Below are 26,092 nucleotides of genomic sequence, written 5' to 3'. Positions count from 1 at the left end.
TTAAAATGCTCACAATTTAGAAGGACAAGGTGGGTGAGGTAATTTCTTTTATTGAATGAAGCTTATCTCTCTCATCAACAGAAGTTGGTCCAATAAAAGATACTGGATATTACGTCACTCACCTTGTCTCTCTAATATACTATATTATGGGGCAAATTGTCCTATTAATTTTTGAGGTTATGCCCACCCTATGTAGGCCCTGATTTAGTAAAACACTTAAGCATATGCCAAAAAAATTTCACATACGCTAACACAATCTGCTGGAATTAAGATCTTGTGATGTCAAAGCTGTAATTTTCCTTTAACAGGGAGCTACTTAGAAGCTAAAAACAAAAGGAAAGGATGCCTAGAAAGAACACGGCTCTGGAGAACAGATTATCAGAGTCATATGCTCATATTTATTCAATTTTATATTTCTTGGCCTAAATGTAAAAGGGTGTACAGCTTTGGCATCATACACTTAGAGGAAGCATAGTGTGTGCTTTCAAAGAAACATCTGCCTTATTTCAGTGCTCACAAAACATCAGATTGATCCATATGCTGCATATTATGATGCCCAGAAGAACTTTGTAATTTTACAAAACTTAATCTTCAGCACAATACTCTGAGATCAGTATTATCAGTAGAGGCCCAATTCAACAATGACATGAAAACTATGGCAGGCCTCTACATATTTAATAAGATTTATTTAATTTTAATTTTTTACTGGACCCAAACATACAGTAGGATATTAAAAAAGTAAAAATCTATCACATACAATATATGCGTGTCACAGAGCAAAAAATACCCCATTTCTCTTGGCCTGTTTAGTCATTAAAGTTGTTCTAAGTCAAAGACACACACTGTGGCCTATTTAGGATTCAAACAGTGAAAAGGCAAGTGACTTTTCTGTTCTGGAGGAATGTAGGGCTTGGACTGTATTGTGGTATCTGACAAGTAGTTCCCTTACCCTCTCTTTCAGCAGGAGAGGGTTTCAATGCAAGGATGAGGGGGATTCAAAAATAGTAAAGGGTGGTGTTTTATTTCTAATTTTTTTCAGCTTCCATTACAATTAACAGTGATAATTAATTTGAGTGATGCCTGAAAAAAACTCATATACAATCTCTAACCTAAAATTAAGCAGCTTGATTCTATATTTTCTCTCCATCTCTCTTTCTTGTCCATCATCCTTAGATTTTTCTGGACCTGCTCCCTATCCTGGACTAACATCCTTTGTGTGGTTAATGTTGTCTCGTGTGCTTTAAACATGGGACTGGGACTCAAGACTCCATGGTTCTAGTCCTGGCTTTGCCATTAACGTACTAAGTGACACATGGGAAGTCAGTTAACTTCTCTAGACCTGGAGTTCACTCAATCTGTAGCACTGGAATATTAATAATTACCTATTTCCTGGGGGATTGGCTTAATTCATTGTTTATAAAAGTGCACTGAAATATTGGATGAAAGATACTATAAAGTAAAAAGTATTATCTAAAGCAGGATAATTTCTATACTATATCAAACTGCGTACCTTTTTCTTTCGTCACAATAAGAATCTGGAACGAGAGATCCATTGTGATGTTTACATATAATGTGACGGTGCTGTAAACCCACAGCATGGCCAACACAGCGACCAGAACACTAAAAATAAAATTTAAAAAATCTTCTATTAGAAAAGATAATCTTTATGTCCATATAAAGTGTAAGTTTTACCTGCTTGTTTGGATATGATTGTGCATGGTCCATTAAAACATTTTTTCTTTGTTATACCATAGTAAACAGAGCTAAGAAAATAATTCAGAATGAAAACTTAACTTGCCAAAGTATCTTTTTTTTTTTTTTGGTGAATTGTCCATCAGAAGCTTTTGAAATTACTACTTGAAATTATTTGCAAATAATTCTTGGTCTGTAGATTGCTCACAAGCAGTTTCTTGTGAGTATTTGATATTTAAAATTCAAGCTGTATTTATTAATTTTGACTGGGCACATGGAACGGAATCTGTTCCATGATTGGTTATATGTATCACTTTGAATCAGGCTTTCAGTATGAATGTTTGCAAGTACAAGTTCAAAATTTCATTTTACAAATAGTTTCTAAAATTCACTTAAAATTAACCATTTCTTCAAGCTAATTCTTCTGGTAAATGCCTTTGTTAAAAGAACTGCTGAAGATGGACATAAAAGGGAAATAATCATAACTGAACACAAATCAATTTTATTTTGAGTGAATATTCAGGGAAATGTTTCTGAAATGTTTATTAAGGTCAAATAGTAAACACCATACCAGTCCTCTTGAAAAGACACAGTAAATTCAAAAGCTATTGCAATTTGTAACATGAAAGTAAAGAGCACAATTCCTCTTGTTTAAATATTGTGTCATCTACTGTTAAAGCACATCCACATGCTGCCTTTTCCCAGATACAGTTCCAGTACAAGTGCAATAAAAGCAATGTACCAGTATTGGGGCGGGAGAGAGAGCGAGAGAAACAGACCAGGTTATAAAATAAAGTGACGCTAACATTAGGGTTTCAAAGCATATGTTTTGTTTTCTGTGCAGGACTCACTTGTCAGATAAAACCTGCATATACCCTGCCTACATCTCCACAGAATATCTTTTCTTTGACCGATAAAGTAAACTTACTAGACATAGCAAAATAAAGGAGCCAAGACTTGTAAAACATTGTTTGAAAGCTAACATTAACCACATCTTTGGGGCTCTTCCTATATGCCAGTGTACAGCACCTTGCACAATGCTGATTAAGGCCTAATCAGTGCTGATTAAGGCCTAATCACAATGCTGATTAAGGCCTTCTAGGTACCACCACAAAACAAATAATATTAACTACTATAATATGAAGAAATATCTACAAAGATTTCCAACAGTAAGAGAACTACCAAGCATGGAGGTCAGAACATAAATTTGAAGATTGTGGTATGATGGCATAGCTGTATTTACAGTGAGTTTCAAGTCAAGATTTTCAAAGGGTAGATTACCTGTCCCCATGACTGAATTATCCACTCTGTACATGAACGAACTGTGCACCTTTTCTTTCCCAGTGGACTATCCTTGTTGACACAGGCATCTGGTGACAACATCAATGTAGTGCCATTTGCTTTTGTTTGTTGACAAGTTACTTGTCGTTGGCGAAATCCATTACCACAAGAAGCAGAGCACTCAGACCATGGACTAGTTACCCATCTGAGGATGTAAGATAAACTGACAGTAAATAGGAAAGTAATGCAAACACAATAGTATATCACAGCAAATTCTCTAAAAATAAAAACTACAGGAACTTACTATCATTTGCCTAAAGTCAGCTCCTTAACATGAGAAAAATATGAGCCAGTATTATGACCTCCTAAGCAATGTTTCGTCTGAGCCAGGACTGATAGGGATGATTTTCAGAAGACATCCTTTTAAGAAAATATGCCATACAGAAGTTATGGACTTTATGTAGAAACTATTGGATGAATTTCTTTGGCCTGTATTATGCTGGAGGTCAGGCTACATGATTACTCATAGACTCATAAACTTTAAGGTTAGAAGGGACCATCATGATCATCTCATCTGACCTCCTGCACATTGCAGGCCACAGAACCTCATCCACCCACTCCTGTGATAGACCCCTAACCTCTGGCTGAGTTACTGAAGTCCTCAAATCATGGTTTAAAGACTTCAAGTTACAGAGAATCCACCATTGATCATAATGGTCTCTTCTGGCTTTAAAAATCTATGAATCTAAGAGATTCTTTCAGAACTGATAACAGACCTCTCTTTCATATCTTATAAAATGACATGTAGTGACCCAAATGTAATTAATATAACAGGTGTCACAGGTCACCAAAATTTGCTTGATAAAGCGCTTGTTATATAAAGGACTGACCTGAACATTTTTCTATCGATGATAAGTTGAATAATTTAGTGTTTATCTGAACAGCTGGGAACAACGGGCACAACAGAAGAAGCAAGAGGTGGTTCAATTTATTCTATTTAATATTTTTCTAAATCCAACCTAAAAATAGGGATTGGGAAATTACTTGTCGTATAATTGTGAAAATAGGAGGGATATGCTATTCTAATCAGCAATTATCTAGTTCCCTTGTGGCCAAGTAGTTTGTCCACTCAGGATGGATTACTGCCTTTAAAAATAAGACACCCATTCTTTTCTTCATTTTACTTTTCTTGCAAGTACTGTACAAATTTACAGTATCTGTACAATAGGTCAGTAAGGCCCCAGTTCAGCAAGTACTTAGTGCATTTTAAGCATGTGCTGAAGTCCCAGCATGAGCTTAAAGATAAGCATATGCTGAAATGCTTTGCTGAATTGGTGCCTATGACTTTGACCTTACACTGAAATTCCATATACTTCTATGAGTCATCCTGGGAGTGGCCCAGTGGGTTAATAGCAGTGCACAGGCCACTTATGTGGGGAATGGAGTTGGAAGTTCAAATGCTTTCTACTTCCCTTCCCTGGTCAATGACCATACTGGAGGCAACAGGAAAAGGGACAGTTTGTGCCAGTCACTAGCAGCTCCTGCTACACCCATTTCTTAGGGATCAGGAGGCTCTCTTTATGTAAGAGACATGAGATTCTTTTATTAAAGGAAATGTTTTTATTAAGGAAATATACTCAAATATTTTCATACTGCTCTAATTCAAAATCCCAAAATAAATATAGAAAAATTTAAGTACTGTAGATATGGAAACAAACATTTCAATTCATGCAAACAAATGCAAAATTCTAATTCTAATTAACTATATACATATTAATAGATATATTCTAAAATTCTAATAATTCTATGCAAAATACACAATACAAGTAAAACAGTACGTTAAAGCACTTTAGTGAATATTTTAGGTCAGAGAGAACTTAGGTATTAGTATGTTTCATCATATGAATTAACTGTGAGAGTTTTGATGTAATTGCTCTCGGACCAGTTTAATACAGTTTGCCAAGTTGTGTGCCAGAGTTCACTACATGTTCGGAATTCTCCTCAGAGGTGCATTAGTGCCTCAAGTATTTACATTACTCTCTCCTTCTTTCTTTCACCTGAGTCGACTGGCCTGATTTTAGAAGAAAGCCTGCAGTGGAGTCCATGCTTCTCAAACTCCTTCAGATTATTATTTCTGTTTTAGTATTTTTCCATTGGCAGGAAATTCACTTGTTATGGGATGGCTTGAGTTCAGACTCACAATTTCGAGTGATCTGTTTTTTGGCTGCCAATATTGAAATATAAACACATTTCTTCTTATATTTATCTGTTGCTATGTTTTGTTTTTTTATATATTTAGAATACAAAGTTTAGAACATACTGGCAATTGTACTTCCACAATGTCAGTTAAGGACTTAACACTTCTTGCCAACAATTTTCCAATGACCAGCAACTCCAACACATGTGCATGAGTTTTCCCTCCCTCGTGAATTTTACATTGCTGGCAATTAGGAGACGCCCTTTCCTGACAGGAGATGCAAAGTGCTTGTATTCATGTGGCAGCAAGTGTTGCTGCTGCAGGCTGGGAACAGAACTTTGACAGGGAGGAAAGTTCCTTGCAAGCCATGGGAAGTGAGTGGTAAAACTGGAGTTGAGTTCTTGGCTGTTACAACTAAAGCTTTTGGTGTGTCTGCATCACGTGCACAGACATGTTGTCCCAAGAGCAGTTCCCAGAGGCATTCTAGTTGACTTAGCCAGAAGGCCAACAAGATTGGTGAGGAACTGCATGCCAGAAAGCAAGCTGCAACACAGTCTGAAAGACTGAGATACTATGGTGATAGGTCCTGTAGGTATATGATAGGTAGATCAAACAGTAAGCAGTTACAGTACATATTCCCCCTCTGCATCAACCCTGTTCTGCTAGCCAGTGGGTAACAATGTTCCATGGCAAGCTCCGCTGTCTAGCACCACTGTTCATGATACATTTCAGAGTAGCAGCCGTGTTAGTCTGTATTAGCAAAAAGCAAAGGAGTACTTGTGGCACCTTGGAGACTAACACATTTATTAGAGCATAAGCTTTCGTAAGCTACAGCTCACTTCATCGGATGCATCTGCATCCGATGAAGTGAGCTGTAGCTCACGAAAGCTTATGCTCAAATAAATGTGTTAGTCTCCAAGGTGCCACAAGTACTCCTTTGCTTTTTGTTCATGATAAACACACTCTAACTTTGTCCTCTGCAAGTGCAAACACCAAGCCTTTGGCTCCTGTGCAAGTGCACAAGGAAGAGAAAGAACATCTTGCACCACTCTCTTCCAAACACCTTGTGAACCCAAGCAGAGCTAGACACAATCTACTTCACAGACAGATTAGCCAGCCCTGGGGATGTCCCCACTCCACTCGGAAACTGTCAGGAATTTTGGGAAGGCCTCAAGTCTATCTAGGACAGGATGCATGGCCAAACTAGATCTCTATCTAAAAGTAATATGCAAGTATATCAATATTTTAGCTGTTTGATTGATTACCATTAACACTTCCTTAGCAAGTATGTTTTACAAGGAGTTTACCATCTAATCCACAAATATGAACTGTTCCATCTTGAGAGTCTACTTTGGTGTTAAAAATGACTTCAGGATGACCCCTTTGGTAGATATTTTGAAATTTAGAGCTCTGAACCATGCTGTTCTGATATCAAGTTGCTTAAAATTCTGACTGAATGCTGCCCCGTCTCTAAAAGAATTAGTATTCCTATAATTGCTGATGGCGGGTCTTCACATCTCCCTTGCCTTAGGACTCATCACTGCACAAAAGCTAGAATATTTCAGAGTCACAGTAGAACACATGGAAACAATTTCAGGGGTTCATGTACATATTTTAAAAGGAAGTATTAATAGAGATTGAAACACAACACGAAGGGGTTTACCTGGCAGGGCAGTCATGTATGTTGCAGGACTGATAACTAACCACTGGCTTCTGACGGTCTTCACATAATGATTCATTCACTTTTTGGTCTTCGGAATTCACACACTGCAGCCTTCTGAAGTGGGTTCCTGAATTCCCACAGGTAGCAGAGCAAGGCCTCCACTCAGCATATTCCCATTTATAGTCTGTCACTAGGAGAAGAAATGCAAATGAAAATTAGTGAGAGAAACCATTATAGATAGTAACTGTGTAACAACTGTGTTTATGCTACAGCAGTTTCCGTGAGACAGAAGCCGCCATGCTCATTGTGGAAAAAATCTTAGTTCCTGTCTAACATGTAAGGTCAAATTCTGCCATCAGGTATGCACATGAACCTCCCAAGGAAGTCAATAGGATCAGTGTGTGTGCAGAAGGACAGAATTTGCTCACAGTAGGAACTGATGAATCTCTTTAAAGGCTTTCATAGCATTCTTTATATAGTGAGCATTAAAAAAGGAAATGGTAAATAATGCTCTCCATGTTTCTTGCTGTTCTGTAAAGAGCCAATTCTGTATAGAGCTTATCAATACTCCAGACCCCTTGCATAATTTCAAGATTTAAGAGAATCTTGCCTGGTATAAACTACAGAAAATGCACCTAATGCATAAATAATTAGCCACTAAAGCATATGGCAAGATGAAAAAGGATTTTTTTTTTTGAAAAAAGAACCCACTATATTAAAGACTGGTCATCTCCAACAATTATAGCCCTTATGTTTGATCACAATTCCAAATGAGTTCCTTTCCACACACTCTCCCCCCCCCCCCGTTTTTTGACACTTGGTAAAAGATGAAGTACTATGCAATGCTGACAGATTTTTATATGATTACAGAAGGAGTCAGATTTTTCTGTAATAACCAAGAATAATTGATAGCTACCAGCTGTATCCACAGCCTCAGTCCAACAGCACATACTGAATTCTTTAACTCATTGTTTTTCAGTGTTTCCTAATTACTTCTGGGTTTCTTAAAATAATACCAAAGGGCTTTTTTCAAAGTAGAAATGGTTAAATTTACTGGCTGAACAGTGATGGAGAAACTGTATTGTTTGTTTCAGAGTAACAGCCGTGTTAGTCTGTATTCGCACAAAGAAAAGGAGGACTTGTGGCACCTTAGAGACTAACCAATTTATTTGAGCATGAGCTTTCATGAGCTACAGCTACATCCGATGAAGTGCTGTAGCTCACGAAAGCTTATGCTCAAATAAATTGGTTAGTCTCTAAGGTGCCATAAGTACTTCTTTTCTTTTTGTATTGTTTGTTTAACTATGATGCCACTGTGCAGCAGTGCCCTCAGTATGTCTACTGTACAAAAACCACCAATGAAGTCCTCACATTTTCAAAAAGGTTTGGATACATAAATGATGAACCATCCTCATGTGCAATTCTCAAAATCAAAGCTCATGACTGAAAAAAAATCCCCAGTAAAAATACTGACCAATATGAATATGAAATGTATTGGTAAACAAACAAAATGCAGGCAGACAAAAGACACCAGATGCCATATACTTAACTAGGTCTATACGCAGAACTCCACTAGCTTCAATAACATACACACTCATGGACTGAGGGCAGGATATGACCCTCACATGTAATGTTTTCTAATAGTTTTAATAAATTAATACTTAGCTTTACTTTTAATTTCAGATTTGTCATCAATAGGCCATATTTTGACCACGGATACATTTCTAGTAAAATCACTACACTGTAGTCAGATAACTCTGGCTCTGATCCTGCAAGCACTTACATACTAAAGTAGTCCTCATTCACACACACAGTCTAGTGGCAGTCATTGGACTACTCCTGCTTATCGAAGTAAAGGATTGCAGGATCACACATTATATCTTCTGTTGATCTTTTGTCCATAAACAGTAAGCCAAATCATATTGCTATCCGTAAAATATGAGCAAGGCCCTTTATTTCTGATTTTTATGTTGTTTAAAATTCCTCAGGAATTTATCAATGCTTATAATAAAAATTTAAAAACAGGTGAAAATCAGTGCCAAAAATGAACGTCACAGTTTTCTACATAAATATCAGAATTATTAGGGGATAGGAGGACAACAAAACAGCAACAAATGGAGAAAAGTAAGAGTACTTCCAACCCAGCTTCCCACTCCAGCATGAGAGATGGCTGCTTGGTAACCTGTATGGACCCCAGGGATTCCCAGAGGGAGAGATGGCAACTGGTAACCTGTGCAGCCCAGATAATTGACCTGCCATCTCTCTTTCCAGAGCAGGCCTAGAAGCAGAAGAGGTGGAGGAGGCCAGGGTGCCATCTCACACTGCCTTCTCCACCTCTTCTGCTTTCAGGCTCACTCCAGAAGGAGAGATGGCAGCCCAGAATTACTTGAACTGCTTAGGTTACCAAGTCACCATCTTCCCTTCTGGAGCAGGGAGCCGGCTCTGGCGAGTTCCTACCCTTCTTTTTTTGAGGAGCTGAGCACTGACATATGCATACATACGCCTACATATACACATACCTCTACCTAATGTAATGTACTGGATTTTTTTTTAACATAATCAGTATTCTCATGTTCTTGAGTGGTCCAAAATTCAGGTGAAAATTGGTAAAAAAAATCCATAATATCTTTTGTAAACCCTGGGGGGGTTTTGGTTAAAAAAAATCAGTAAAAACTGAAAATGAAAGGCCTTGTACATGAGATATATGATAAATAACTGATTCCAATTTTCAAAAACATTTGCTTTTAAAATCCCTTTAGAATTCTCCTGTTATTGAGTTATTGGGTGAGAATTTCAAAAATGTCTAAAAGGGAGGCAGGTGCCTAACTCCCAAACTTTCAATGGGACTTGGGTACATAGCTTTCTTAGGTGCTTTTCAAAATCACACTCCCTACTCTTATTATTTATTATTCAATATGAATGAATTATAGGGCACATTGAAGACTTATGAACTTCACAATAAAGTGTTTGCAGATGGGGTCTACTCTCCTGTAAGCACGTATGTAAGGTAGCTCTTTAACACCCTCTCTCTCTCAGGCCCCATTCCTATGCTCTGTAGCTAAATGAAGCTAATGGGGCTCTGTACATGCACATATCACAATGCAGGATCAGGGCCTTACTGGTTACTCTTAAAAATTTAAAATAGCTTAAAATTTAACATTGCCTTGGTATCTTCAGTATTTTCCAGGTATGACCTACAGTAAATACAGAGTAGTATAGTAATACAGCCAGTACTGAGGTTACCCTATCTATGTATTAAAGGCAAACTGGTAAATTTAAGGGAAACCCCTGGAATAGATTTAACATCATATTACCAATGAAATGTTAATATTCTAATTAATATCTTTTCATACACATTCTAAATCATCTAATATTTACAATCTTTATCCGCAAAACAATTTTGCTAGTCAGATAGTACTATCAAGATGATAATATATATGGCCTGTTGAAGCAGAAGTTTGTGTATGATTGGCCTGATTTAATATCTGTGTAACATATCAAGTCACTGAATTGAGCAGCATTATCTTAGCTTTTTGATGACATACTATAAAATAAATTAATAAAATAAGCATTCACATCAAATTCAAGGCCTTGATCCTGCAAACATGTATGCACCTGCTTAACTTTAACTGATTGAAATGGGACTACTCACATAGATAAAGTTGAGTATAAACATTAGTGTTTACAGAACTGGGGGCTTAATACTTTATATATAAAAACAGGCAATAGAGCAATACAATTCTCAAAACATTAGGGAGAAATATTATTAAAAGGTAAGAATTTGTCATAGAACTTTCAACAAACCTTCCTTCTTGACATTTACCCAAACAGACAATGGCTTTACACTAGCTGAAGTGTGACATCTGTATTGTCCAGCAAATTGACCAGACACAGTGTTCACCTCTAGGATACGTCCCCCAACCAAGGCTCTATATACCAAGTCTTCAACTTCCTCAACCGGACGATTCCTGAAGAACCAACGAATCATGTTTCTGTGATTAGGATGCACTGGACAACCTAGAAATAAATGGAATTTTAGTATTTTTTCTAAGTTTAATGTATATATTGTGATATCTGTGTTTTCTATTTGTGCACGGGTGTGTGGAAGCTTCCCGCAGTATAAGTAAAAAGAGGGGTATGTATTAATTTACAAAAGTCTGAGGTAAGGCAAAACTAGTCTCAAGTGCTCCCAGGTGAGCTATCTTCCACATAAGCTAAAGTGGAGGATCTTTTGTATATTTGCCACAATAATTTACATTCTCCCTCCACTTTAAGTGAGAGTTTATTATGTTCTTTACGAACCATCGGTGAAACCCTGATCCCATTTAAGTCAATGGTAAAACTCCCATTGACTTTGACGGAGTCAGGATTTCACTCCAAGACTGTGAACCATGTTTAAACGTGGCTTAAATGTTGCTGCATACCACTTTATAGAAACAGAAAAGAATGGAAACAGACATATTAGTTTAGATGGAGAACTCAAAATCAAGTCTACAGTCCAGGTGGATCTCTCACAGTTTTCAAGGGCAGCTCAAAGAAAAACTTCACTATTCGGTCCAGTGATGATTCATTTAGATAGACCCTATGATACGGAGAGTTACCATTTTAAAAACAGTTTTTGAAAAATTCCTTATATAAAAATTAGACTCCATCATTTCTTACTTTCTCCCACCTCAGTAAAAATCTGGGAGAGCAAATAGCATGTCCTGATGGCTAAAAAATCAGGGCTCTGACAAACCAAGGCAGAAGTAAAGACCATGACCCATAGGAAAATTGGAAGAACCCTCAATATTTCAACAGGAATGACAAAATTTGGCTGAAAACAATACATCGGTTTAGCATGCAATCACGATATATTGGCACAGCTATATTTACATGCAGGATCTACACTAAATAGCAAGATGGTTGTGAGCAACTAAGAACCAACAAAATAAAATCACTTATATGTCTGTTATATCTTTATTGTTCCTCCTCCAGTTTTGTTTCTATATTTTTAAGTTTTAAAAATCAGTCCTGAACTACTATTGCCTTTGTTTGTCAGATGGTACAATTTTTAACAGCAGTTTTGATAATGTTGGAGAATTCACTGCGGACCATAACACAGCACCATGGCTTCTTCCATCACAATGCACCACAGTTGGGGCAGTGTAGAATGTGGTGATGAGGCAGCGTTTCGGGACATCCTCCAGTTCCTGATTGCAGATGTTTCTCAAGAGATAAAAATAGATACTTCTAGGGGTTTAGTCTTTGTGATGGGGCCAATCTAATCATGTCCTTTCCATTTTAATAAAATTATTACTAACAAAACTTTTACTTCTAACAAGAATGAAGCCAAGGCAACATACCTATCCTTAGCAGGTCACCACGTATCACACTAATATTTGTACCAATTCCAGATGCCATCATGACACGCTTCCTCCTGCTACCTTTTGTTGATACAGTGTTAGTCTCTGGAAACTTTTGTTCTGGAAAACAATGCATTATAATACTTGATAAAAAATATTTACAAGGATGATTTTGATCAAATTGTCCAATGTTCTATTTAGGAAAAGGAAGAATTACAGTATTTTGGAACTCTTTAGGACCATCATCTTGTACATTAATGCACCGGAACATCTCTCTTTCTTTTGGAGGCTTTTCAGAGTAACATTTGTAACTGACTCTCTTTCAAAATTTCATCTTTTAACAGAACAACCTTGTTATCCTTCCACTGTAATAAAAGATTTAGCAAAACTTTGGCCTTGTTTATTGTTTCTCATGACAATGCCATTTATCATTTCATTATCAGACATTCATATAAAGCAATTTTTAAAAACCCTCTCAGTGGAGTCAGGTCAACTCTTTGGTTCCTTCTGATGGAAATATGACAAATTGTTAAAATAATAAAAAGAAATCTCTTAAAAATCTGCTCTGCCTGGTAGAGGTTGCATAATATGGATGAAATTATATGCCTGTCAGTATAGTACCTTCTTTTTTCACATTAATGCCAGAATAACTGCTAAAAACATGGTCAATCTGTCAATAACCCATGTCAGGATTAAATATTTCTCCAAACACATCCCTATACATTCTAAGAACAACACTTTATAACCACAATGGTTTGTCATTGCTTATGAATGATGAACTATGATTTAACACTTACCGAATAAGTAAAGGACAGATGTGGCTACTGCTTTTCCAAGAGCACTGGTTGCTGTGCAAGTATATGTTCCTGCATTTTCAAATGAAACATTCTGCAGAAATAAGGACCCATTCAAAAGCAAGAAAGAATTGTTTCGTAGGGATTCTTTCTTCTTAAGCCATGTTACTTTCGGTTGGGGAACACCTTAAAAAGGCAAATAATAAAAATGCTGATTACCTTATATAAATCTTGGGTTTTATCTTTTGCACTGCTGCCCTTCACTGTAGTATCTAAGTGCCTTGAGTTCTAATGTCATTTTTCAGACAGCGCAATCTAAAACAACAACAGTTTTAACAAAATAAGCACATTTTTGCATTCACAACAAAATATCCTCAAATGGCTAGTTCTCATTTATCATACTCAGTTCTAGTAGTATTTCAGCACAGAGCAGCGATGAAAGGTTAAGCACTCTGGGGGATGCTAACAGAACGGCTTTACAAATGATTGTGAATCCTTAGAAAGTAATATATTACAATTTAAGGGCCTAAGCTCTATACCAATGTTCAAGTGATTATTCCCACTGGATGACATGAGACTGCTCACATGAATAAGGACAACTCATGTAAAGGTTTGCAGGATCAGGTCCTTATTTCGAATAGCATTCTTTATACAAACTACATCCCAGAACAAATCACAGGATAAAATAAAGTTACAACATTTTAAAAACAAAAGCAGAGAAAGAGAGAGTAATTAAGAGGCATAATATACACCTGGGGTGAAATATACACATATTTGCACATGAGATTTGAGAATAGATGGGGTCAATGTGTACCAAGAATACAAGAAGGCTGTTCCATATGACAAGAGCTGCAGAGATTATTTATATCAGCAGCATGTGAAGGGATAGAGAGGGGAACAGTCTGACATAGAACCTCAATCATTAACATTCTTATTTGTTGTGCTGCAGAAGGCTAACTGTATTCTAGTTGCTTTTTAATTAAAATTCTGTCATCTTTCCTATTATAACCATTAACTTCCAAGAATTCACTCTTGTCTGATACTTGACATCCCAACTGTCAAACTATGAATTTTTTTTCTTTTAAAGGAGTGATGTTTGTCAATCAAATAGCATTATCAATCCTGGATGCTTTCTAAAGTTTCTCCTATCCCCAAACATCTGCCTTTAAATGGAAATTTTGCAAGCCATTAATTCCAGCACATTAAAAGCACTTTGTTGCTGGCTCTTCATGCCTGCTGCTGGATCAGGGGTATTCTTCTGAAGTCCCAAAGGTCCAGTGAAATCACACTGAATCATTCTGTCATATCTGGCACAATGGCCAACCCGAGAGGGGCACTAAGCATGATGCATATGAAGAAGCTAAATTGTCTTCTGCACAGTGTTTTCTTGCCTAAAAACACTTATCATTGGCCATTTAAGGATCTATAATGGGTGGACCTACCTGATTATGTGGGACATTTGGAAATATTAACCATATTGAATGCTAATTCAGCCCCCTTTCTTCACAGATCATTGTGTGGTATTATGTCTTCATGATGTGGAATGGCCCTTAAGAAGAACTTTAACAATTCAATCACTGGCTTAGTACTTTCAATGCACACCTCACATTTTTCCTCCAGTTTAATAGAAACCAGATATATTTTTTGGATTCAGCTATTTCACTGAAGGAAAATGTTCCTCACACCAATTTGTCTAGAAAGCCACCAGACAGAAACACTCTACCACATTATCAGATATTAAAGCTAAACAATTTAGCAACTAGTAAAAGTGTTTTTAGGTTCAAAAGATTGTGTACCACTGAACAAAACAGCACAAAAGAAGCTATGGTCTGTAGAGTGCACAAGTGTCCAAAATCAGAAGTTATCTTTCTACTTTTCCAGAAGAAGTTTTACACCATTTTGAGAAATCCTGCTGGGATTAGGAAGAGCTCCTGTTTTAAGTGTCCTTTTTGTAATTAACTCAGACTTTCTGGCTAACATAAATCCTTCTCAGATAATAATGGGCCTGCAATGGGCCAGTCTAAATCAGAGATAGTGTTATTTGTTTGATTCACTAAGCCCTATGGGACATTGCTCTCAACACAGCATGCACCCACCCACACACACACACCCCCATCCAAACTATACCAAATTCCTAGGTTTATCTGTATTCTTAATTTAAATAAAATATAAACCACAAAGTGCAGTCTAAGCTTTCTTACAAGGTAGTCTTGTTTCTATGGTTTCTCCCTGTGAGGTCGCTCTGACCCTGCTCCTCGTTCTTTCCAACTCTCGTTGGGTACATCTACATAGAGAGTGGTAGCCTGTGGCAGCAAGTCTCAGAGCCAGGTTAACAGACTTGGGCTGCCAGGGCTTGGGCTACCGTGCTAAAAATAGCTGTGGATTTGTTGTGACGTGGGCTTTGAAGCCTAGGGAGGGGAGTAGATTTCAGAGCCCAGGCCACAACATCTAAGCCTTTTTTGGGCCTGTACTGGAGCAAGTGAGCTCCCCCGACCTGGGCTCCAAAATAAACAAGGAGTCTGAAGAACAGTCCTGCCTCTTCCAGCAGGTCCCAAACCCCACCACCTGTCACACCCCCTTTGTAAATCAACTGGAATTATTAGTAAATAATCCTTCTTTCTGCTTCAACGGCCTCTGTGAATTTCTGCCCGGTGAAAACTAGCAAGCAGTACTGCCCATGCTGGGAGATGTGCCGAGTTCCTCAAGCGAATAAAGATTGAAGCGCTGATTTTTCAGACCCTGCCCCTGACAAGGAGGATGGGGCTAAGGAGTAAACAAAGCTTCATGTGGCTGTTTTGCAGTTTACCCCCAACAGAAATGCACAATTATCCTTAAATCTGCTCCGTAATGTCACCATGAGGGGAAAAATATGAAGAAAATCTAACGTCTTTAAAAATGTAATCTAATCTGGGACAACGAACACTATTATGAATTAATCATGATTGTATGGTTATTAAATCGTATCACTACAGTGCAGAGCTGAGGTTGTTTGAATTCCTTTACTGCTCATTTCCATGCCTCAATATGTTTGGATTTCTTTTAAGGTTAACCTTAGCTCTGAATTTCCTAGGATGATAATATTTGTTTTGCAGATAACTGCAATGTATTTTACCTTAAATTACTGAATGATACTTGCGTGCATGTTGTGTTTTTATCTGGAAATTGATAATAATTAAGCTTACCTCTGATACAGAGTTTGTTTATATTACATTTAGTTCAGTTGGCCTCCTTGAGGCCATTCTGGGGCTCCTCCCCTAGTTTTTGCATTTAATATTCTTTTTTCGTTTCCCCCAATCTTCTTATTAACTGAAAAATGATCCTTCTGTGAGTGGGGCTGAGGGCTACTGGGCTATTTGGTTAAGGGTGGATGGATTTGCCCTTGGGCTGTCTTTCTCGTTCTTTTAAACATTGAGTGGCAGCACCTGCATTACACAACACACAGCTATGGCCCATAAGACATCCTCGGGGCCATACAGGTAGTCGATATAGTGTGTGGATGTGGCCCACAATAACACATAGAGAGCTGCATACGCAGCCTACAGTGGTAAATAGGTTGAGAATCACTGCCTTAGGGTATATCTACACAGCAAAGAAAAACCCGCGGCTGGCCTGTGCCAGCCAACTCGGGCTCACAGGGCTCAGGCTGTGAGACTGTTTCATTGCTATGTAGGCTTCTGGGCTCAGGCTGGAGCCCAGGCTCTAGTTTCCAAATCCTGCTATGTCTCTGTCATACTATTCTGGCGGTGACCAGAGGCCATAGAGGACATGGAGCAGGGCAGGGCAGTGCGGGGCCAGTGTATGCTGCTGTGCTCCACCATTCAGAGCAGCCCATAGGCTGCAAAGTCAGATTGCTGTAAATTAGAGCAGCCCCATACTCCATTCCTTGGTGCAGCCCAGAATCTGGGAAGCATAAGGATGGCACAAAGCTTTCCAGGCTGTGCCTTATGAGATGTGTATCCAGAGACATGAAGCAGTCTGTCCAGAAATTGGTTTTTATTGTATGATGCTTTCAGGTCTGGAGATATGCATCCTACAAATGGATTAAAGAAACAAAAGAAAAATATAAAGCAACCCTTTGAACTGCTCCTTTACTTTCTCATAGTGTCCCCTGGCCACTCTTTGCTCTTGGGTATGGAAGCATGCACATTGTAAGCTGTTTTGCACCCCTTCAGTTTATCTGTATGTTCATGCTTCCAGTGACAGATCTATTTCTGCCCTGCCTCTCACTCAAGACACTGAGTTCTTGCACACACTGTGATTTCTCAAATTCCTATCAGTAGAAACTCTGACTTTTGGAAAATACTCTCGAAAAACTATTTTTAGAAGTGCATTTACCTTTTGCATGTAGCCTACATTCAACAGTGCCTTAAATACAACCCTTTCTCTCAAGATTACACACAGTGCCAGAGCCAATTCAAACCTCATTTTTACACTTTTGTTGATTAGCCTTTCATTATGTAGCTTCCCTCTAATTTGACTTCAAAAACTACACCATATTTAATACAAATGCGCTGAGATATTACTTTTATTTTTGCTTTTGTGCTGCATAACGAACGAACTATCATCAGGTCTTGTGAACAGCGGGGCAAGGCATACTGATTTCTCCCATTCCTCCCGTGACAGGGCTCTTACAGTACTACTTTAAGAAGCAATGAATCAGCTGCCCAGAGGATTGTTCACATACTCAGGATGTGGTACACAGCATGGCATAGAAATCAAGAGCTGCCTTTCCTAGAAAGAATAGTTAAGGCTTGTGTTTTACCCTTTAAAAGCTCATGTAAATAAGCTTTAAAAGTTATTATAAATATTAAGAAGGTTTCTTTGCCAAACTAGTAATAGGACTATGTGGAGGTTTTCCCTCTTAGCAGTGACAAATTGAACAGAAGCCAAAATGTTATGTAATCCTATTTGCTTAAGTAGGACTTAAGCAGTACCTAGCCCTCTGCACAGGAGTGAATTTCACCCTGTGGATCTGATTCTCATTTTCACAAAGGGCCATTAACTCGGCCTTCAAAAAAGCATAAATTATATTTACTCCCGTTTAGGGCCCCTTTACATTCCCAGAATGGTGTGAAGCAGGGGTGGGCAAACTTTTTGGCCTGAGGGCCACACCAGGGTTGCAAAACTGTATGGAGGGCCAGGTAGGGAAGGCTGTGCCTCCCCAAACAGCCTGGCCCCCGCCTCCTATACACCCCCTCCCACTTTCCACCCCCTGACTGCCCCCCTCAAAACCCCAAACCCATCCAACCCCCCTCCTCCCTGTCCCCTGATTGCCCCGACCCCTATCCACACCCCCGCCTCCTGACAGCCCACCCAGGACTCCCACCCCCTATCGAATGCCCTCTGCTCCTTGTCCCCTGACTGCCCTCTCCTGGGACCCTCTGCCCCTAACTGCCCCCCGGGATCCCACCCCCCCTGCTCCCTGTCCCCTGACCACCCCCCCGACCTCTATCCACACCCGCGCCCCCTGACAGACCCCCCGGGACTCCCCTCCCAACCCTCCCTGTTCCCCATCCCCTGACTGCCCCCCCAGAACCTGCAGCCCATCCAACCGCCCCCTGCTCCCTGACTGCCCCCCGGGACCCTCCGCCCCCTTACCCAACCCCCCTGCTCCCCGCCCCCTTACTGTGCTGTTCAGAGCAGCAGGAGATCGCAGTCCCACTGCAGCCAGCTGCGCTCCCCGCGCTGCCCAGTAGGAGCGGTGGGCCAGAGAGTTGCCCATGCAGCGGCGACAGATGGGTGCCAGCAGAGGAGGGGCTGGGGGCTAGCCTCCCCGACCAGGAGCTCAGGGGCCGGACAGGAAGGTCCCGCGGGCCGGATGTGGCCTGCGGGCCATAGTTTGCTCACCTCTGGTGTAAAGTGTCCTTAGCGTACGGTATGTCTGCACTGCAGATGGAAGCGTGCTTTGCAGCTCGAGCAGACAGACATGCTAGTTCTGCTCAAGCTAGCATGCTAAAAATAGCCATGCAGCTGGGAGTCGCAAGGGTTGCAGCTCAGGCTAGCCACCTGAGCGCAAACTTGCCTGGACCCGTTGGGTACATATTTGTGCAGCTAACCTGAGTCACCAACGACGCTACCCCAGGCTATTTTGCTATCTTTTTGAATCCACGGCCCTGTGACTGCTTTAACTTATGCTGAGGGCAGGTTTGACTGTCAGATAAACCAAGAATTAAGGGAGGCAGAAAGGTAGCAGTCACCCTCCCTGGGATCAGTGCAACTGAGGAACAAACCCATGGGTGTCTAACCTTCCCCAAACAATCAGAAGGTTCTGAAACTCTGGGCACAGTCCAGTTCCCACTGATGTCAATGGGAGTTTTGTCATCATACCCTATGGCTTCAATTGAAGAAACCACCTAAACACATGATTAAATCCATCCCTATTAGGGAAAGGAATTAAGCACATGCTAAAAGTTCAGCATGTGCATTACTGCCCTTCCTGAACAGAGATGCTTTCCTGAACTGAGGCCTGATTAGGTTTTAAAATAATCTTTACAACTCTAAAAATCAGAATTTTAATCCTGCAATGGATCTAAACCCTCTGATGTCAAAACTGTGTGCTATAGACCTAAGGAGCTATAAAACCAATTTTAAAGTTTAATCTATTTCTCTGACATCAAACAGAGGTTACTTTCCACCAGCACCAGAGCAGCTCTAAAACACTCAATGTTCCATGGAGGAAAAAGAAAGTTATTTCCTACAATGAGTGGCCTTGGAACAGCAAATATTATGGAAAAATATTTCAGCTCTGGAGGGACTGTGAAACAAGACTTTTAAAAAAAATCTGCACTATAGGGTATCCTTAAAATATTCAGTGTTCAAAAACAAATTTCCTCCAACCTTGAAAGCCCTATGAATTATTACACACTATAAAAATCTTGGCCTACTAAATGATTACTCTAAAACATTAGATATTTCTTAAGAACTTTTTCCCCCAGCCATGTGGAGTCTCATAAAGTATACTGTATTTCCCATTCAAGAGCAAGGCAGAATTGTGCTGGCACAAATCACTTATTGCTGAACACTTTCTTTTTCCAAAAGTTTACTTAAGAAGCTAAGCTAGCATGTCTTTAAGAGGAAAATACCATGGCTCAGTAACTTACTCCATGAAAGTCACCTGAATATTGCTTATCCTACAAACATATCTACAGCAGTCAAACTTTTATTTCTGATAAACTTTTTGAGCTCATTTAAAAAATTCTTCTCTCTAGCAGAAGTGACTTAAATCCTTCTTTACTCACCTGAATTATCTCATAGTGAGCAATGCTGGGTCACAAACCTTCTATGGACCCATTAATTGATTCTATTGAAGTTCACTGCAAGCTAACACTGACTTCAGAAGGAGTAGAATCTGGTCCGCCCTTTGGTTCTCTAGCTGCCACTCAAGGAGAACTCAATCTGTGCTCCATCTACCGAAATTTAAGGCCAAGATTTTTAAAAATAGGTGCTTAAAACAAGGCTGTAAATCCCTATTTAGGCATCCAAATAAGTGGACCCACTTTCAAAAGTGCTAAGTTCTCATTAGCTCCTTCTGAAGTCAATGGGGGCTGCTTAGTGCTCAGCTTTTAAGTCAGGTCACTTATTCAGACACCTAAATATTGATTTAGGAGCCTAGCATTATTTTTGAAAATCATGACCTATTTCTAAGGGACAATATAAGAATTCATAATGTCTGACTGTGTCCCTACAAACCAAAGTAATCACAGCAACAGTAATTCAGACAATTGTTGGATTATCTTGCTTCTACACCTGTGAGCTGCTAGTGCAAGTAATCCCACTGACAAACATTTTGGTGGAACCGAACACTTGCAATCCTGCAACATACCCTTGACTTCAGAGAGTTTTGCCTGAGCAAAAACTACAGGGAAAAATGCCACCCACATGCATCAATGTGGAGGGAAAATTGTTGTTGCATGTGGTGAAAGGGTGAGAATCTCGGTAGCAAGGAAGGAAGACACTTGCCAAGGGTCAATAAATAGCTCCTTCCTCTGGGAGTCTCTGGCAACAATTGGCCAGCTGGAAGACAGGGGTGCTGATGGGTCAGCATTCTCCTGGCCTCAGGATTCAGCCCAGTGAAGCGGTCATGTGGAGCTTCTTTCAGCTCCGTTCCAGCAGCTCACTCTATCCACCTGAACTAGGAATGGGAACCTGGCCTGACAGATGCTATGGGTTGAGCCAATTGTGTGATTAGGGAATCAGTAGGAATTTTCTCTCCCCTGGGGGAAATGGCAAAGGACCAAGGAGGTGTTTTGCCTTCCTCGTAGCACCTACAAGCCACTATGGGTTAAGTAGGAACGTGCTTAGTGCCTAACTGAGGTACTAAAGTAGTGCTGTTTATTCGTCGCAACTTGCGGCCGGTTTCCAGTGCGGTTAAGAGTATAAAATGAATGGATCCCAGAGATAAAATACCTGAAGTTTCAGTGATGGACCTTGGGCTCATGTGAAAGAGTGAGACCTTGCGGCTTTCACAGGCCAAGGTCCCCACTGTGCTGCACTCTCTGTCTCCCTTGCATGGGGAAGGATGCTAGGATTAAGGGAGAGCTGGGTCCTGTCGGTCGGCTGAGGAGAGCCACCCCACATTATAGGTTATATGTTTAGGAGCCCTGTAAACCTGGCACCAGTTACAGGTTATATGGTAAGGAGCCCTGTAACCCACACACTGGAACCAGTTAAATGCCTGGTATTGGAAAATATTGGTGACGGGCGAGTAGCGCCCCTCCCGAGTTAAAGTTTAATGAAAGTTGCAGGCTGCCGCTTCAGTTCATGCATTTGTCTGGCCTCATTTTGCCTTTGTGTCCACATCAATGGCCTTTAGTTTCTAAAGTGTAATTGTTCCTCACCAGGCCTCCTCTCTGACCAAGATTAACATTGCCTCAATTCATGTTTCTTTTGTATTAAAAAGGTAATGCAGCCTCAGGATGGAGAACCCCTCAATGTCATGGAATAATTTCCCCAGGCCTTTTTTTAGGGAGGCTCCAATGGCAATGGTCGCAGGAGGCATCCTGTCCACAGGAAGTGGAGGGGACTGGTGAGCCACAGGTGTCCAGGAGTCAGCATAAAGCCAAATGGACTATCTGGGCATCCACCAAGATCCAGGCACATTTCTGGGGATCTGTGTGTTCTGGGTTTGTAACTCTTAGCCATTCTTTGTGGAGGTAGTGCTAGTGGGGGAGGGGAATTCCCCTTCCCAGCCCCCTCCCACTCCTACTGCAGAATAATTACTGCAATCTCCATGTCAAAATCTCACTGACTTTTCATTCCCTTGTGCCCTCCAGTGGATTTTTCAGCAGGAGAGGCTAGTCTGCTTCTTAATCACTAATGACCAATATATCTATGGTCACAAAGGGAAGTAAATATAAAGATTTGGGAAAGAGAAACATGCCAGAAAGTTTCCTTGACTGGAGTGTGTTGTCTGCTGAAGGGAGTTGAGGCAAATGAGGTGGTGGAGGGGGCACAAAAAAGAAAAAAAACAACGATGTGAACAGGTAACTTTTTACAATCAGTCCATATAAAGGACAGAGAGATAAGATTAAGACACTTTCCCTTCATTAAGCTAGTTAGGAATAGGAACATTTTGTTCTGTATTCCTACTACTATATTTGATACTTTTTACAAAATACTATAGTGCTTCCCTTGACAGACTTTTGAAACCCACTATTAATTTGCATTTAGAAGCACAAAAAGGAAGCTAAACAACATAAATGATTCATAAACCCAGAGATTTTACTGTTATAGTCTTCTCATCCCCTGCCCCGATTTTTCTGAAGTGAAAAATAAAATATAAAGGATAGAATGACAACATCAAAGGCACATTTGGAATAGTGTAGCTAAATGAAAACGAAAGATGGAAGATCAAATTGTTGGTTTCATCTGCAACGATTTCAATCGTGTAAAATTGCTTATCTGATACTCATGGTATATAACTGGTTCATATTTGTTTAATGTGTGTAAACAAGAACTTCTAACAAGCTAACACAGAGGTTCAATATGTTTCAATAATGTTTGTATCATTAATGGATTTTAACAGTATATTACTATATGTAGAGCAGCAAAAGTACGTTCAGCGCTATACAAAATATGGATTAAAATGCGGTCCCCTCTCTGAGAAGCTTCCAATACGAAATAAGTTCAGAGGTGCAATAAAATGTGTTTCAGAGTAACAGCCGTGTTAGTCTGTATTCGCAAAAAGAAAAGGAGTACTTGTGGCACCTTAGAGACTAACCAATTTATTTGAGCATGAGCTTTTGTGAGCTACAGCTCACTTCATCGGATGCAGTTTCCACGGTATGCATCCGATGAAGTGAGCTGTAGCTCACGAAAGCTCATGCTCAAATAAATTGGTTAGTCTCTACGGTGCCACAAGTATTCCTTTTTTTAATAAAATGTGTGTAATCTATACCACTTAATACTCAGCAGTTTTCCTTTCTATTTTCTCACCAGAAGGTGGCACACGATGCACAGTTTATACATATTTGTCCATTTCCCACTCCCCCATTTTACTTCAGCTTAGAACTTTCAGCCTTTTAGAACAAATAGAGTCTGACAGGTTTAGTTTATTTTGTGTAATAATCACAAAAGATCCTTTCTGCAAATACAATAAATGTTATCCAGGCACAATTTGGAGCAAGTGCTATTGATATTTACACCATATATGTTGATTGAAAAGTAGCTGGCTGTAACAGTGCAATATAAATCTTTCCAGAATGCTGTAAATATCTCCTAACATACGTGGTGTGGGACCTATAAAAGTGAGTTTATTACAATTAGTGGGAAAATATTTTTATTATAAATTGAAAGGAAAATAGAAATCTATACTCTTAGCTTCAGCAAATCAGTAGAAATAACTTTCTTAGCCCTTGCCATGATGGTCTGTTACTTATTAGAGTATATGCTTTACACGACATATCTCCATTTTTGTAATTTGAAACTGATGATTAGAGCATGAGAGAAAGTCTTTTGGAGAGAGAGAAAATCAAATTAATGAAACAGTGAGACAGGAAAAAATATGAGGCACATATACATAATATTAAACCTTTTTGTTTGATGATGTTAACAGATACTTAAATTGCTCCATGTAACACAGGCTAATAAACCTAGCATCCCAAAGCATTCTGTTCAGAGGCATTATTTTTGTAGGCTTGTTGGTCAAGAGTAATTCAATTACAGAGTATACTGTACAGCCACTAGCTGGCCACTAGGGGATGCTAGAAAGTTCATCCATCCCCCAGTCCTCACATCTGCAGCTCTCAGCATACTCTTTGCCAGTTTGCGTGGCAGGCTGCTCCTAGTCCCAGAAATTCTGCACTGTGGAACAGTGTTCTGTTGCATGAACCACTAAGGTGTCATTTTTGTACGGATCCATCACTAATATTTTCTCTATGTTGCCATAAGAAAATTGCTACATGCACATCCACATGGCAAGAGAGAGGGAAGTGTGTGTACAGTGAGACGGAGTGCAAAAGTACAGTATGTAAAGAATTTCCCAGAGAGAAACCCCTGGATTGCACAGCTGTAACTGAAAGTAGAATTTGGTTCAACTTTAAAAACACCAAAGCCAAGAAATTGCGTAGGCATTTAAAAATTCTGCCAAGAACATGGCACTACATAAAATATGCCATAGTGTACACACAGACAGACACCTTGTGGTCCTCTCTAAATACATCCTTTTTTGTGGCATGGCAAGCATCTAAATGGCCCACAGGCAACCATAGTAGCTCAACATCAACGGGACAGCTGCATGAATAAGTCTGCAGGATAGGGCCTTGCTGAGCCCACCTCAGCATGCCTTACTGAGCCTTGTCTGGTAATACTTAATGTGCAAAAACAGGCAGGCTGTCATTCAAAGAAAAGAAGTTAGACATTGCAGCTGTATCCTTCCTTTTGCCTACTTACGAGAAAGGATAGTGGGGGAAAAACTCCTCCAGGTCTAATCAGGGTCTCCTGGACACTAAAAGAAGAAGCCTACCTTCTAATCAACATTATCTGTAGGTACTGATGATGAGGAGAAAGAATGTGTAAACCCATAAATCCTACAGACCTACATTTGATATCAGATATGTTGGATACTCATTCCAATGAATTTCCTAAGGGATGAATGAATAAATAAATACAAAAGTAACAATAACAACAACATGTGCTTATCACTTTTCATCCTAAAGTCTCAAAATCACTTTGCAAATATGGGAATATATCGACATTTCCTGTTTGCAGGTGAAGTAACTCAGACACAAGTTAGTTACACAGCAAGTCAATGGCAGAATCAGGAATGGAACCCAGGTCTCCTGGATTGCAGTCCACTTGCAATCATGAAACTATGAAGATTCTACATGAAAAGCAAAGCCATGATTTTATCAAAAGTATTGGATATGTTTTATTTACTACTTGAGCTTCAGGTGAACCATTCACAAATAGGATATAAAAGATAAGGCCAATAACATAACATAATACACTATTTCCTTTTCCTACATATATGGACTAAGCAGTTTGGAAACTGCAACTTTAGCCAAAAATTGCTTATTCCTCAGCTAGGCCCCTATTCTACATAGCACTTAGAGCATGCTCAACTTTAAGCACATGATGTAATCCACATGGGGACTTGTAGCGAGGCGGTGTGGCTCCCCGCCGCCACGGAAAGGGTCAAGCCCCTCCAGACACCAAAGTGGGCAGAGCCAGGAAGCTCTGAGCCCAACCCTTAGAGGGACAGGTGGTGACTCGGAAGTAGAAAGACGCGGCCTGGAAGTATATAGGGGGGCCCTCAGAGCTCACTAGAGGACCAGCCGCTGGGGAGGCCAGACGTAGCCAGCCTAGCCCGCGACTGGGAAAACCCCACGGCCCCAGGTCCACGCCAAGACTGGCCGGACCTGCCCTGCGCCCGCTCTCCAGGGGACTTGCCAGGCCTGCCGCTTGTCCACTACCCTGAGGAACCCCTGGTGCTGGACCCCCCGGAGAATGCCGCTGTGATCCAGGTACCAGAAGGAGGGGCACTAGGAAGTAGCCCAGGGACAGCTGACCCTAGTCTGGCTGTAACTCTGCCAGAACCCATGTCAGTGTGTTGCAGTCAGGATCCCCACTGACCCAGCAGTGGGTCGTTTGCCGTGCTCGGATGCAGTGCAGTGGGTGGGCC

General features: G+C 40.1%; 1 protein-coding gene across 5 annotated transcripts in view; it reads right to left on the bottom strand.

The window, feature by feature from the left end:
• Positions 1-26,092, bottom strand: part of ADAMTSL3 (ADAMTS like 3) — a 279,320-nt gene that overhangs the window by 4,022 nt on the left and 249,206 nt on the right. For all 5 annotated transcript variants that reach the window (XM_073304072.1, XM_073304073.1, XM_073304071.1 and 2 more), the window contains 6 exons: positions 12,976-13,158; positions 12,179-12,298; positions 10,638-10,850; positions 6,834-7,023; positions 2,974-3,178; positions 1,511-1,620 (listed from right to left, as the gene is read on the bottom strand). In XM_073304072.1, the coding sequence (XP_073160173.1) occupies positions 1,511-1,620; positions 2,974-3,178; positions 6,834-7,023; positions 10,638-10,850; positions 12,179-12,298; positions 12,976-13,158 (1,021 nt within the window). The remainder of the gene's footprint in view (positions 1-1,510; positions 1,621-2,973; positions 3,179-6,833; positions 7,024-10,637; positions 10,851-12,178; positions 12,299-12,975; positions 13,159-26,092) is intronic.

The sequence above is a fragment of the Lepidochelys kempii genome, chromosome 10, assembly GCF_965140265.1.
Source record: "Lepidochelys kempii isolate rLepKem1 chromosome 10, rLepKem1.hap2, whole genome shotgun sequence".
NCBI lineage: Eukaryota > Metazoa > Chordata > Testudines > Cheloniidae > Lepidochelys > Lepidochelys kempii.
This window is presented reverse-complemented; position numbering and strand designations above follow the sequence as displayed.